At 40.4% G+C, this 14,963-nt stretch overlaps 1 protein-coding gene across 1 annotated transcript in view; it reads right to left on the reverse strand.

Annotated features, from left to right (window-relative positions):
- cacna1bb (calcium channel, voltage-dependent, N type, alpha 1B subunit, b) overlaps positions 1–14,963 on the reverse strand; it is a 214,162-nt gene that overhangs the window by 194,454 nt on the left and 4,745 nt on the right. Inside the window, exon 2 of the mRNA XM_047372543.1 lies at positions 13,449–13,588. Coding sequence (XP_047228499.1) covers positions 13,449–13,588 — 140 coding nt within the window. The remainder of the gene's footprint in view (positions 1–13,448; positions 13,589–14,963) is intronic.

Genomic DNA, 14,963 nt, shown 5'->3' on the forward strand with positions numbered 1-14,963 from the left:
TTTCCTTTTTTTTAGTTTAGTTACATAATTACACAGCTTTCTGTATATCTGCCAATCTGATTCATACCGAGACATAGTTGCCACTTTTTTGGCCTCATCTCTCTGCGTCATACAATCATCAAGTTCAACATTAATCCACCCAGCTCTTACTGTACTTACTGTTCTCTTTTTTTAGTGGTCACTTACATGTAAAAAAAAAACGTACTTAAGGCTTTCAAAGCATCATCTGTATTGTTACACATCAATACTTCATCCCAGCAAATATTTTGCACATCCTCAATAAAACTATCTTTAAAAAAGTGTCTATATGACCTTTTCACTCTTATTTTGTGACCCACTTTTGGAACTTTGCAGCAATCCCTCATACTGAGTATGCATGTAGCGACAGTGGAGAGGAAAACTCCCTTTTAACAGGAAGTAACTTCCAGCAGAACCAGAACCAGGCTCGGGTGTGAGCGGCCATCTGCCACGACCGACTGGGGGTTCAACAGCAAATTCTGTGATGTTCTGTGGCTGCAAACCAGCAAATCTGTAGAGGTTTAGGTGGGGTTTTTACGTTGTTTTTGGAGGCAGTAAGGCAAAAAAAGTTCAACTGTGTTGATTTTGCTTCCAAGTGCTCCTCAGGTTTGCTAACTGGATGCTGTGAAAGGCACAGAAATCAAAACCATGAGCCTAAAACATTCCTGAATGCAGAACAGGAAAAAGAAGTTTAACTTGTGCTGCAAATTCTGAATTCTTCTCAACATTAAGCCTGAAATTCACTCCATTATTAGTTCCCCTTCTTTATTTTCTAACATTTTACATCATAATTTATCAATTCCGACATCTAATTCTTATTTGAAAAGGCCCACTGGTTGCAGCTCTGCCTCACTTTGTATTCTTGACCACACTAGTGTGAAAGAAAAAAGATGAAGCTGACTGGTTTTCCCAGCTGCGGCCCGGGATGCCTGTGTGGCACCGACAGAGTGGAGCTGGTATCAGGCTGCTGAAACGTGGCATCAGCTGCAACCGGCTGGCCTCTGAGAGCACACAGTGTTCACCAGAGCTCTCACCGAGGAGAGATCGCTGACTGGCTGAAAGGCACTGAGGAGTACTGCTAGTACGGAGGACACACGAGCCGACATGAACCCATGGCTGCCGGGTCACCGACTGCAGCTGCGGTCAGAAGTTTACATGCATTCACAGGATGCTTCATCTAAGCTGCTCTTTTTCCAGGATGGGTGGATTTTTAAAAACAAGCCTTTGGTACACATGTTTGAATTCATGGTGGATTTTCTCTAACACACACAAGGTGAGAATTATACATACAAAGTCAAATATATACATACACTGAGCTAAACCTTTTAATAAGTGGTGCCTAAGGCTTTAAGTAGATTAAATTGACCTGAATCAGATGATTTACACCTTGATCTGTCCTGACCAGGCTGCACGGTGGCGCAGTTGGTAGCACTGTTGCCTTGCAGCAAGAAGGTCCTGGGTTCAATTCCCAGCCTGGGGTCTTTCTGCATGGAGTTTGCATGTTCTCCCCGTGCATGTGTGGGTTCTCACTGGGTACTCCGGCTTCCTCCCACAGTCCAAAGACATGCCTGTTAGGTTAATTGGTAACTCTAAATTTCCCTTAGGTGTGTGCATGGTTGTATGTGTGTTGCCCTGCAATGGACTGGCGACCTGTCCAGGGTGTACCCCGCCTCTCGCCCATAGACTGCTGGAGATAGGCACCAGCTCCCCCGTGACCCACTATGGAATAAGCGGTAGAAAATGACTGACTGACTGATGACTGTCCAGACCAGTGACAGGATGGTGAAACTCTAAAATCAAATCTTTTGGCTGAGTTGGCAGTGCTGGAGCACCATATGCAGAGGCTCTGTGCATCTTCCTCCTCTCTGTCGATCCTCTTTGCTGTCAGTTCACCGCCAAACACAGGCCTCTGGAGCAAAAACTAATTATTAGTTTAAAAGGAAATTTTTAAATCCAATATTTTTCTGGTATCTCAGAGCTGCCAGGCCACACTCTTCGGTGTGGGTGATGTTCCTGAATAAAGACGACCAAAGGTTTTTGGCATCAGTGAGTTGTTCTCTTCAACAGGAAACTATATTTTTCATGACATGTTGAGACATTTCTGCAGTTTATTCAGGTTCCAACACAGAGAGAGAGAGCAAGACTTTCAGGCTCGTTTTATCCTATTGAGCTTTTAAACCCTTGTGGGTTATGAACCGTGCTGGTTTTGGAAATGTTGGCAGCCTTTTGGACATCACCCCCAGATTATAATTATAAAACCAATGTATGAATGTATTTGAACCCGTTAGTATACTTTTGACTGTGGGTGGATGACAGGAAATCCAAAACAAATTCAAACTTATAAAATATTGCTATTGTGTTTTGTGTAATCATTCCCCCAGGAATGAGTAAAACATGGGTTGCTCTGGGTTGTTTGGTTAGATTAATGAAAGAATTTTACAAAATGTGCAATGCAAACCTCGCCTCAAACATAAGTTAGCCGTGATGGTCCACGTAGGAAGCTTAGTGAAGTCATACTCTCATTATGCATTTGACTTGTGGTGCTTTTTAGTTAAAGGTCACCAGGACACCAACACGGTAACACAACCATTACCAATGGCATTAAAATACACTCCAGCAAGGTTTAGTTGCTGTGCTTGAAATATGCTACAGTCCCTGCAGTCCAACTCTTGAACAATAGGTGTCGCTACAGAAAAGGAATGTAATAGATTAAACACACAGTCATGTAATATTCAGTTAATATTAATTGTATGGCTGGCAATGTAGCTAAGGAAAACTAAAACATTTCTTAGAAAATAAGAATATTTCATGTTCTGGTCTTCACAATCTTGTGCTGACCTCACAGCTGTCCAGAGGACCGGCACTGACACCCTCCACAAGTAGGGCAATTCATAAAAGGTCATTGCTAAAGAAGCTGGTGGTTCAGAATGCTGTCTCAAAGCATATTAATGGAAAGTTGCGTGGAAGGAAAAAGTGTAGTAGATAAGGTGCACAAGCAAAAGGGGTAACTATCTTTGAGATGATTGTGAAGCGGAGCTCATTCAAGAGTTTGGGGGGAGATTCACAAGCTGGGGACTGGAGCTGGATTCACAGCTTAAAGAGCCCCCAGGACATGGGATATAACTGAAATCTTGCTTGTGTTAAGCCACTCCAGAACCAGAGACAATGCAGATGAATTGGGTTCAAACTGTTTTGTGGTACTCCTGCTGCAATATGGCAGACAATGTGGCCCTGGAGACGATTGTGAGGGGAGCTGAGACAATTATTGGTGTTACCACACTCCTCTTCCTGGATCAGTTTCAGAGCTTCTGCAGGAAAAGGACTATGAACGTTGTCGGAAACTCTTCTCCCTGAACATTTAAACTGCTGCCATCAGGAAAACATCAACACCAAAGCAGAAGCACCAATCTGCTCTACAGCTTTCCACCTCAAGCATTTAAACCAACGTTTGAACTAATTAGCTGGAGATCAAACTTCCTTGCTTTGTTTTATGCTATAAAACATTATGATAAATGTAATGACAGCAGACAGAACAATTTTTCCACTTTGATACTGCAACTAAAAAATACAGAAACAGATGTGATGAAAGGTTGTCAGTCAGCTTTGATGAGATGAGTCAACAGGGATGTCAGATGTGATAAAACACAGTTTAACCCCGAGTCTAACCTCACCTTTCAGGTGAACAAGTACAGACACACATCAACCAATCAGAAACACATAAACTAAAGGAGACAAACCTCTTCACAGAGCAGCATTCTGGCAAATGTTCAAAGGCAAAAAAAAATCTTATTTATGTTGCAAAGCATAAGGTAGAATGACCCCCTCTCTGTAGTCTCTGCAACGGCACTTTGAAGCTGCCCATTGTGTTAACCCGTCGCCTGAGAGACACATGAAAGGACATCACAACTTTGAAGTCGCCACAAGCACCCACTCTCACCCGGACCACTTATGGCCCGGGCTCACAAATCAAACCTACAGATAAATAAATATCAGCCAGCCTGTCTTTGTTTCCCGGAAATGAAAGAGGGATTGTTGTTCTCCTGTTGGAGCTGGACATTTTGGTGTTTTTATGGTGTTTAACCAGGCGGAAGAAGACCATATGAGGCTTGTGACTGGTTATGAAAAAGAGGACCAGCTGACAGAAACTATGATAATGCACAAGTGCATGAGGCTTAAACACAGCTGTTGCTTTAATTGCTTTAATGCAAAACTTTAAACATTAAATTTATCTTTTTTTTATGCAAAATAATTTAATACCTTATATAAAAATAAAAAGCTGCAGATCATTAAGAACACAGTGGTAGCACTAAAAACCCAAAAACTTCAGTTATTTTTCTTTGCAGAACAGTTCAGACTGAGTCGGATTGGATTGAGAACATCAAATTTCAACTTGTACACCGATTCCCCCTTGTATTTAGGTCTGGACTTTGACTGGGCCATTCTGAAACATGATTTGTAGCTCAGGCTGTATGTTTAGGGTTGTTACACCAGAATCGGCCTGTATTTAGCCTCATCCATCATCCCAACAACTCTGACCAGCTTCTCTGTCCCAGCTGAAGAAAAACATGCCCACAGCATGATGCTGCCACGATAACATCTTACCTTCGGGATTGTGTGTTGCAGAAGATATGCAATATTTTCCAGCACACAGTATTTTGCATGGGTTGATGAAGGGTTGCCCTCTCAACAGATCCTCCCACCCGAGCTGTGCATTTCTGCAGCTCCAACATAGTTACCATCAGACTCTTAGCTGCTTCTCTGAATAATCCTCTCTTTACCCGGCCGATCAAGCAGACAGCCATGTTTGCATTACCAACAAAAGTATTTTGTGTTTTCTTGTAAAAAAGAAAAAACATCTGGCATTTTTGGGGTAAAAATTTCAGGAGATTCATGAATAAACATTTATGTTGAGGACTGATGTGGCAAATGACATGAAAAAAACATGTTGCATAAGATTTCTATTGCAATCTTTATAAGAGTTTCTGTCCAAGGGAACTATGGAGCACAAAAGGAAATTAATCAAGGGTTCTGCGATAAAATAAAAAGTTTCAGTTTTTCTGCCCTCGACTTCAGTCACTGTTACTCATGTGAACTGCCCACACCGCTCTATTTCAATTAAATAACATATGAAAGAGTTGAAGAAAATAAAAGATGGAAAAATTAAAACTCACTCTATAATATGCAATTTCCCTGAACACGGCCAAATTTATGCAAATATAAAACCAGAAAAACGTTCAGGGACCCAGGAGAGATACCATCGAGGCATCAGTAAACATGGAGATAAAGATTAAGATCCACTCTGCTGCAGCCTGCAGGACTGAGCACTCTCCAGTCTCAGATGGAAAATCATAAGTCTGACTTGGCTTTCAGAATAATTGCTTTGCTTCAAAATGTCAGAAACATTCTCGTCTTCCTCTTTCTGCTCCTAATGAACGAATGCTCCTTTGTAGCATTCTCTCTGTGACGTCTCTAAGGGAGGTTATACAAAACAACTCATCTAATTTCTGGACTCTTCAATCTGAATTCAGATGGTTTTTTTTTTTCTTTTCTACAAACAAAAAACTAGATGCTTTTCACTTGAGACTATTAAAATTACGTTAAAAAAGAAGTCGGTTAGAGTTGTAACCCTGATTTTATGACAGGTCATGTCCTCATCACTGCCTAATGTTTCTGAGGTAGCCTGCTCCCTGCTCTATTGATTAAGCCTGAGGCCACACAGGCAGATTTATTCTCTTATTAGGGGTTACATTAATGCCTGATCAGGGCAGATTAAAGGTCTGCCACTGCCTTCAGCTACCCTATCATTTAGACCCTTTCATTAGGAACTGATTGCTGTATCAACATAATAAGCCTAAGGAGGGAGCACTGGAAAAACACAGCTGCTGGAGAGCAAACATTTAAAACTAAACTGGAATACTGTAAGAAACCTTATTGATTTCTTCTTTATATGATTACTGATAATCCAAATAAATGTTTAAGCGGGATAGTTTGTTGTAGCAGAGCAAAATTTACATTAAATTATCTCTCATAGTATATTAGATCAGTAATAACTCTGACCGCCCACTCTTAAAATAATAAAAAGCATTTATTTAAATAATTAATGAAATGATTGACAACATCCATCCAAGACTCCATCTTAGTGGATTTCTCCTCCGTGAAAAAGCCTTTTAAACAATATACAAAGAAAAACGATGCATTTATACCTTGACCCCCACTATTGTTGGTACAATGGTTTGGTCCATTAGCATTACCACACAGTTTTTACTAAGAGGAGACGACTCAAAGTTAGTTGTTGGTAATATTTGGTAGGTGGTGGTAGCACATAATGTGTTAGAAGCAATTAAAAAGAGGAAAAACAAAAGATTACTTGGAGGAAAGATGTGCTCGGGTTACTGCTAACTAGCATACAAGCTAACGTAGCCTATGCTTTACAGCCGAACATCAGCATCTGGATCAGCTTTATTGGCCAGGATTGTGTGCGCAAGCAAGGAATCTGACATTGGTTTCAAGCCCTCCCAGTGTTAGCCTACAGAACCTGAAGATAGCCTAAACAGTTTGTGTCCAGGATGTGTGGGGTCTGCAGAGATGTTAGCTGCCCTTTTCCTGTCCCTAGACCTGTACAAGTCCTGGATGGAGGTAGGGTCAGTACTCTGCAGATCTAATTGTTTGTTGCAGTCTGAACCTGTCCTGTTTTGTGGATGACTGAAACCACACTGAGATGGACGAAGAGGACGGACTGAATAATGGCAGTGTAGAAGATGACAAGCAGCTCCTTTGGATGGCTGTACTTCTTGAGTCGCTGCAGAAAATACAGTATCTGCTGGGCTTTCTTCTGAACAGTGTCTATGTGTGAAGACCACCACAGGTCCTGAGAAAGGGTGTTTCCTAGGAACCAGGAGTGATCCACGGTAGACACAGTGTTGTTGTGCATGGAAAAGTGGAGCGAATGTGGGTTTTTTTTTTCTGGAAGTCCATCATCATCTCCACACCATTGAGAGGATTAAGCTCCATGTGTCATGCCATTTACTGTGACTCGCAAAATGCTTTTCTCTTTTCAAACACAAAGTAAATGATATATGGCTTTCAAAAACCTAAAAGGTGTTGCATGCCCCCCCAACTGAAAGCCAGAAAAACCGATTGCCTTCCGAGGTCCACTAATAAGTAACACTAAGGGCACCTGTGTGTGAATTAACCTAAAGTCACCGTTCAGACCTACAGTACATTCAAAATGCTTCGTATGGCAGGAAAAAACTCACTCTGAACACGTCATCACTATGGTTGTGGCAGCATAGTGCTGTGGGGATGATCTTCTTTAGCAGCAACAGGAATCTACATAGAAAGGTTAAGATCAAAGTATATTTGTTTGTCAGGAAGTCCAGAAATTATGTATCAGAATATTCTATTCCATTTCTTTTAATGATGCCATTATTGTTACTCCAGTCAATAAACACACTCTTAATTATTGGAAATCGGAGTTTTTGGAGGAGTATTCTCCAAGCCCGGGAGACTCAAACAATGGCATCAATACAAATTCAGCTTGTTTATATTTTTTCTGCAAAGTTGTTTTAAACAAAATGTTTCCTGTTATCTAAATTAGGCGATATCTACACAGAGCCCTTAAGTCCGGTAGCTTCACAGTAAAATCAAGCACTCTGTTCATTTCACTGAGCTGAACTGTTCTCCTCAGAAGTACTGAATAGACAAGATAATTATACCGTTTCGTGGTTCCCCTCATTTTAAGCTACAATTGGGTTATTTTTGGACACAAAATGAAAGGTTCTTTTAAAAAATGTTATTTTTTCAAATTTCTCTTTATGAATGCTATTATTAACTGAAATTCCTTACATACATTTTCAGAATCAGAATCAGCTTTATTTCCAAGTGTGTACAGACAAACAAGGAAATTTGACTCCGGTACACTTTACTCTCATTAATAAAGAATGTCTTTTACTCAAAAATCTTTTTTAGAAAACAAAACTAAAAACACATTTTTTTTCTTCTATCATATATGTACATTTCAATTTCATAGCTTTTGTGGGGATAGGGAGGGTGTCCAACCCTGAGATTGTCCTCTGTTATAATGGCCTAGTCGAAGTCCAATAATAAATCTAATTCAGAATATTTTTCAAGACATGTAAATTGATTTGCACAGTCCCTCTCCGTTCAGTCTGATTGGACTGGAGTTATTTTATAGAGAAGAATGATGAAAATCTGCAAAGCTAACAGAGACACATACTCTAAAAATACTTGCAGCAGGAATTTCTATGAAATGTGATTCTACAGGGTGTTGTCTGATGGGGATGCATGCACATGCACACCACACTTTTCAGATTTAAATTAAATCCACATTTCATTTTCCTTTCATTTCCTAATTATGTACTACTTTGTGTTGGTTGATCACAGAAAGTCACATTAAAATACACAATTCCAGTTTGTGGCTGGAAAACGATCAAATGTGCCACAGAAACTGCATGCACTGAAAATCAGTTTCATCCCCTTAAGTCCATCGGTATCTGCTATCACAACTACGTTTCCCAGTAGTAATAGTTCTGTGATTCAAACTATGTCCAGAGGGAATATCAGCAATTTCAGATACATGCAGGCTCAAGAACAAGCAAATAGTGTGTCAAACGTATTCACAAACACAGAAACAGAAACCCCTTTTACATTAAGGCACGTCATCTGCTCTGGTTGCCTGGAAACCAGAGGGAGATACACTCACATGCACAGAATAATGGTTAATTTGTCCCCAGCTGTGTCAGCAACGGGTGGTCAGAGCTGGAGAGCTGCTTCTTCATTTTTAGTTCATGGAGGAGAAAAAAAAGACTGAAATAATGGCTGATTTTTGATGCATGGTAACTGATCTAGAGTGCTGTGCAAAATTGCTAAACCACCCCTAATTTATTTAAACATCCCATCCAGAGGGTCACAATTCTGGTAAACCTTACAGATTGGTCTTTTTGAAGGTCCTTCTTTGGACTATGGCAGCTTTTTTTCTCCCATTTTAAATTTAAGCCAGCTTAACACTAGCCGAAATGGTAAACCCTGAAGCTCTTCAGCAGCCTGACACATACAAATGCAGACTTTCATCCAACATGATTTCTCCCACTGCACAGTTATCGCACAGGAATGTTAAATACGATTACCTCAGATCCAAAAAACATGTCTCTGCTCACAGGCTGAATAAAAAAAGAAAAAAATGTGCCTAAATAACTGCAAAACCACAGTTATAGCCACTTAAATAGAAAATAACCGTTATATTATATTGTCTGTTGGATAAGATGTGCAGTATATTTGTACTCAGTATTTATGTTTACCTGCCCTGCAGGATATGAAATACAGGCAGTGGATAAAACTGGTAAAAAAAACATTTATTTTCCATAAAATGAATGCTCTTTTTATTTTTCCTGACAAATTAATACAAGCTGTTTTCTTTTTTTCTAAATTTAAAAAGCTTCGCAAAAGTTTTCATAAACCTTTTTGTTTCATATTTTCTCATGTCTTCTGTAGCTTTAAACAGGTTTTCTTCCAGGTATGCCCAGGGATTTAACTCCATCCATCTTCACATAAATTGTGTCCAGCTTCCCTGTCACTGGAAAAGAATCCCCACAGCCTGATGCTGCCACCACCATGTTTCACCATGAGGATGATGTGTTGTCCTTCATATACACCACTTTGCATAAAGTCCAAACATGTTGGCCTTATCTAAGCAGAGCACCTTCTACCACAGAGAGTTTAGGTGGACGTCCATGTCTTGGTAGGTTTGCAGTTGAGCCATACTCCATCTACATATGATGGATTGAACAAAGCTCTGTGAGATGTTCAAAGCTTGGGATCGTTCAGTCATTTTCTACCGCTTCTTCCGTAGTGGGTCGTGGGGAAGCTGGTGCCTATCTCCAGCAGTCTATGGGCAGGAGGCAGGGTAGTTCATCGCAGGGCAACACACAAACAAGCAAGCACACACTCATTCACACAGTTAAGGGCAATTTAGAGAGACCAATTAACCTAACAGGCATGTCTTTGTACTGTGGGAGGAAGCCGGAGTACCTGGTGAGAGCCCATGCATGCACGGGGAGAACATGCAAAGTCCATGCAGAAAGACCCCTGACCGGGAGTCGAACCCAGGACCTTCTTGCTGCAAGGCAGCAGTGCAGCCCTAAAGCTTGGGATGTTGTTTTAGAACCTAACTCTGCTTTAAACTTCTCCAGAACTTTCTCCCAGACCTTTCTGCTGCGTTCTTTGATCTTCATGATGCTGGTTGTTCTCTGATGTTCTCTATCAAACATCTGAAGCCTTCATAGCTGCGTTTACGCTAAGATTCAATAATCCACAAGTGGACTCTATTTTTTTATTAGGTGGCCTCTGAAGGATTTTATTTGGGGGTATTAGAGCAAAGGGGATTTTGATGTAACAACTTTACATTTAAATGTTACTTTGTGTTAATCAGATAAAATCCATATAATATACTGATGTAACATATTCTCATTTGCTTTATTTAGTTTCTTGCAGAATCTACAGATGCATACATTATTTTTGGGAACTTGTCAACCGAATCATGTTTTTATCTCGACTCATTCACCACAAACTCTCAGTCTATGATCAGGGCTGAAGAAACCTTTCATATGAACAGTAGAAAAAGAAGAAAGTGTCACGTTCTGGGTTAGAGATGGACCAAACCGCAGACAAGAGCTTGGCAGCAGCATTTTGAAACAGTCTTCAGCTTTATTCAAAAGATTACGAACGTAGCAAAAACGTAGCAAACGTATCACTGCAGGTACAAGCATGAGACAAATCCAAACTTACTTGAATACTCACTGCAGGAACGTAGCAAAAACTGAACTTAATCAGCGGTTGTGAACGGAGTGCAACAGAAGGAACCAGCAACACACAATGAAACAAAACCAACAAATATACTGAGGGAGACAAAGGCAGGTAATCAAAGGAAGTAAGAACAGGTGTGACAATGAAGCAGGGAGGCAGAAGGAACAGGTGAAATAAATACAAAGACTATAGCATGGGTGAAGTGACTAACAATACCGAAACGAAGCTATAAACAAAATAATCAAATGAAGCATAAGAGTCAAGAATAATCATAACCTAAAGTAAACAGAGAGCACAATAATAATAAATAATAATAATCATAATAATAACAACAATGACAACAAAGAGAAAATCATACTAAGATAACAACAATAACTAAAGGAGCTATGAACGAGGAGGGAGAAACTACAACCTAACACTAGGAGGAAATAAAGAATCAGGAGCAAGGGGAAATAACAAACAACCACAACTACCAAAATACTAAATATAAACATCCTAGAATGAAAAGTAACTAAACACAAAACCACAAACAAAGTCCAAAAATGTCACACCCCGACAGAAAGGTTCACTTATTTTCTGTTCAAATATCTGGGAAGGTCTGAGATTTACTGCAGTTAGTTTGATGGCTACTTTGTTACTGAATGCCTTCGACTCCTTCCAAATATTAAGTGTTGTTGGCCATTATATGTTACATGCAGCCCCATCTCCAATCCCCAGAGTATGACAACTTCCCCACCAGGCACCCGCTAAAAGCTGCTCAACAAGGAAAGAAAACACAACTTTTGGCTATAAAAGCATCAGTTACACGACTCTGAGGTCTATTTGACCAATACTTTTCTACTATCCATCTCTGGAGATTTGAAAAGCAGATATTTAGCTATAGTACCAAGAGGTAAACACAGAGCAGAGAGATGAGGACAGTTCCCTGGTCAATCACAGGGCGACGCAAAGAGACCATCCACACTCCCACCTGAGGGCAATTTAGAGTAAGCAGTCAACCTAACATGCATCTTTCTGGGAGACCAGAGGAAACCAGAGTAGCTGAAGATGCCAACTCTACACTGGAACAAACCCACACAACCTCGTTGCAGTGCACCACCGTTCAGAGATAAACAACTCCTCCTAAAGCTTTAGAAGCAAAATCTGAAGAAGAATTACCCAAACAACCATTTAAAAGACAGCAGTGAGATCCAGAAGTGCCAGAACAGAAACATTATGGTTGAGACACATGAAGATCAGCTCCAAAGCAAACCCTTAACAGAAAAGGTCAGTAAGCAGCCAGAAATCAGTTCAATAACTTTGGAAAACCATTTTATCATAGACTTTGTGCTTTGGGAAAATGTGTGGTTTAATCAGTAGTAGTAGTACAGAAGCATTAAATACAGAGCTGTGAAAAAGTATTTGCTCCCTTACAGATTTCTTCAGTTTTGTTCTCACACTTAAATGTTTCTGGTTATCAAACAAATGTTAATATCAACAAAAGAAAACCTGAAGAAATAAAAAAAGGAGATTCAAACCAACCTGGCCTTGTCTGTGTGAATCATGAACCAATGAATCTTTGACTAACCACATTGTTTTGGTTCAGTTTCACCAGAAACACACAGCCCTGATTACTGCAAGACCAAACCATTTATTTGGAACCTGTCCGACAACCTGAAGTAGGCTAAAAGATCTTAACAACACTTGAGGAGTGCATCAGCAACTCATCCAGAAGGTCACACAAGAACCCAGAATAACATCTGAAACTCTGTGTGCCTTGCTTGACTCAGTTAAGATCAGAGTTCATGATTCAACTATAAGAAAGAGAGACTGGAGGAAATGGCCTCTATGGGAGAGTTCCAAGGACAAAACCACTGCTGATCAAAAAGAACAAAGGCCCATCTCACAATTACCAAAAACATCTTGACGATCCTCAAAACATGTGGGAAAATATTCTGTGGAACTTTTTGGAAGGTGTGCATCCTGTTCTAGATCTAGAACTAACACAGAATTTGAGAAAAAGAACATCAAAGCACCAGTCAAACACGGTGGTGGTAGTATGATGGTCGGGGGAATCCAGAATTCTGCTCTCCATCAAGAAATCCTGACGCAGACTGTCCAGCCATCAGTTAGGGATCTTAAGCTCAAGCATACTTATGCAGCAGGACACTGAAGCTCACCGTCAAGTCAACCTCTGAATGGCTCAAAAAATGAAACACGATGAACATGTTTGAGTGGCCTAGACAAAGTCTGATTCAGATGAGGTGGCATAGAGGGCCAAAATTAAAGCTATTCTGCAAAGAAGAGTGGGCCAAAATTCCTCCACAGTGATGTAAAAGTCATGCAGGGGTGGAACTCTGGGTATTTTTGTGTGACGTTAAAATTAGTTTGAAAGCTGAAACATTTAAGTGTGACAAAAAAAAAAAAAATAACAGACGAAATCTGTACTTTTATGCATCATCATAATGGTGATGTAATCTTTGAATGGGTCACTTGTTGAACAACATTCACGCCTGAAAACAGCTGCTGTAAAGACCAAGGCTTGATCCCAGAGAGGGAAAAAGAAACCACTCTTTTAATTACGACATCCATCGGGAGGGATGGAGGGAAGGAGGGAATAGGGGGCTTACCCTGTGAGGACGACCACGAAGTCCATTACATTCCAGCCGTTGCGGAGGTAGGAGCCTTTGTGAAACGCGAAGCCCAGGGCGATAATCTTAATGGCAGCCTCGAAGCAGAATATTCCAATAAAATAGGGCTCTGTGTCGTCCTGAAGAAAGACGGGGAGAAGGAGATTGGTTGTTTTTCTAAGAGGTCTGAGTGCGTTTAATGAAGCATTAAGAGAACCAGATAGTGAGGGAGAGAAGGAGAAACATACAGCTGCTCACAAAAGTATTCAGACCCTTTGAACCTTTTCAGTTGTCACTTTTTAACCACAAATTGCAATGAATTTCACTGTGATTTCACTGTGTGTAACACTAAGCAATGATAACTGTGAAGTGGGAGGAAAATGATACACAGTTTTCAAGTGTGGCATACTCTTAAATTCAGCTCCCTTTTTACTCTAAAACCCTTAAATAAAATATGAGGCAATAAACTGCCTTTTAAAAGTCCCCTAAATAGTAAATGTGTGTAATTGAACCTCAGTATAAATTCAGCTGTTCTGTTTCTGGTCTCAGAGGTTGGTTAAAGAACAAACAGCATCATGGAGACCAAGGAACACAGCAGACAGGTCAGGGAGGAAGTTCTGGGGAGGTTTAAAGCAGGGTTAGGTTCTAAAGCAAAATCCCAATCCATTTTTCTACAGCCATGTAGGTTGCAGCTGCTTGCTTAACTGCAAACAAGTGTCAGACAGTGCTCTAGTCCAATGAGACCAAACTTAAACTTTCTGGAAATCTAACACTACACAACACCCTAAAAACATGGTGGTGGCATTATCATGCTACGGTGGATGGTTTTCTTGAGCAGGTGCTGGTCACAGCGGATGGGAACATGGATCGAGCTGCCTTTTTAAAAAGTTGTGTAACATTAGCGGCTTTTAATTAGTTTTATTTAGCTGGACTGGGAGCAAAAATGGCTCCTTGGGTTGTAACGGTTGCAGACCAAAGCATATTCATGTGACCCAGTCAAAGTCCAGGCCTGAATTCACTTGATCTGTGGCATGAAAACTGATGTTCACAGACACTCTGCATCCAATCTGACTGAACGTGGGTAAGAATGGGTGAAATTTTGACTCTGTACACCACACTTTTCAGATTGTTTTTCAAACAACGTCCTTTCATGTACCTGGTATGCCCTATTATGTGTTGGTCTATCACATAAAATCCTAATGAAACACAGAATTTTAAGGGGTATGAATACTTTTGTAAGGTACTGTATGTAGCTCCTGTCTGTGAGCTGAAATGCAGGAGCTTTAATAAAGCCAATTCAGTAACAAACAATCAAACAAACAGATCATAAAACACAAACGTGGTCCAATAGATCACAGAATGCATTCAACTATTTAACTTCAGCTGAAAGCAGGAAAACGTCACGTGCAAAAGACAGGATGGACGAAGGGCAACCTCTGCTGAGGCAGTGGAAAAGAACCCTTTAACCAAGCCAAAACAACAGACTTTGAAGGCGAATGGGCCAAGCCACTGGGT

The sequence above is a fragment of the Girardinichthys multiradiatus genome, chromosome 8 (genome assembly GCF_021462225.1).
Source record: "Girardinichthys multiradiatus isolate DD_20200921_A chromosome 8, DD_fGirMul_XY1, whole genome shotgun sequence".
NCBI classification, from domain to species: Eukaryota; Metazoa; Chordata; class Actinopteri; order Cyprinodontiformes; family Goodeidae; genus Girardinichthys; species Girardinichthys multiradiatus.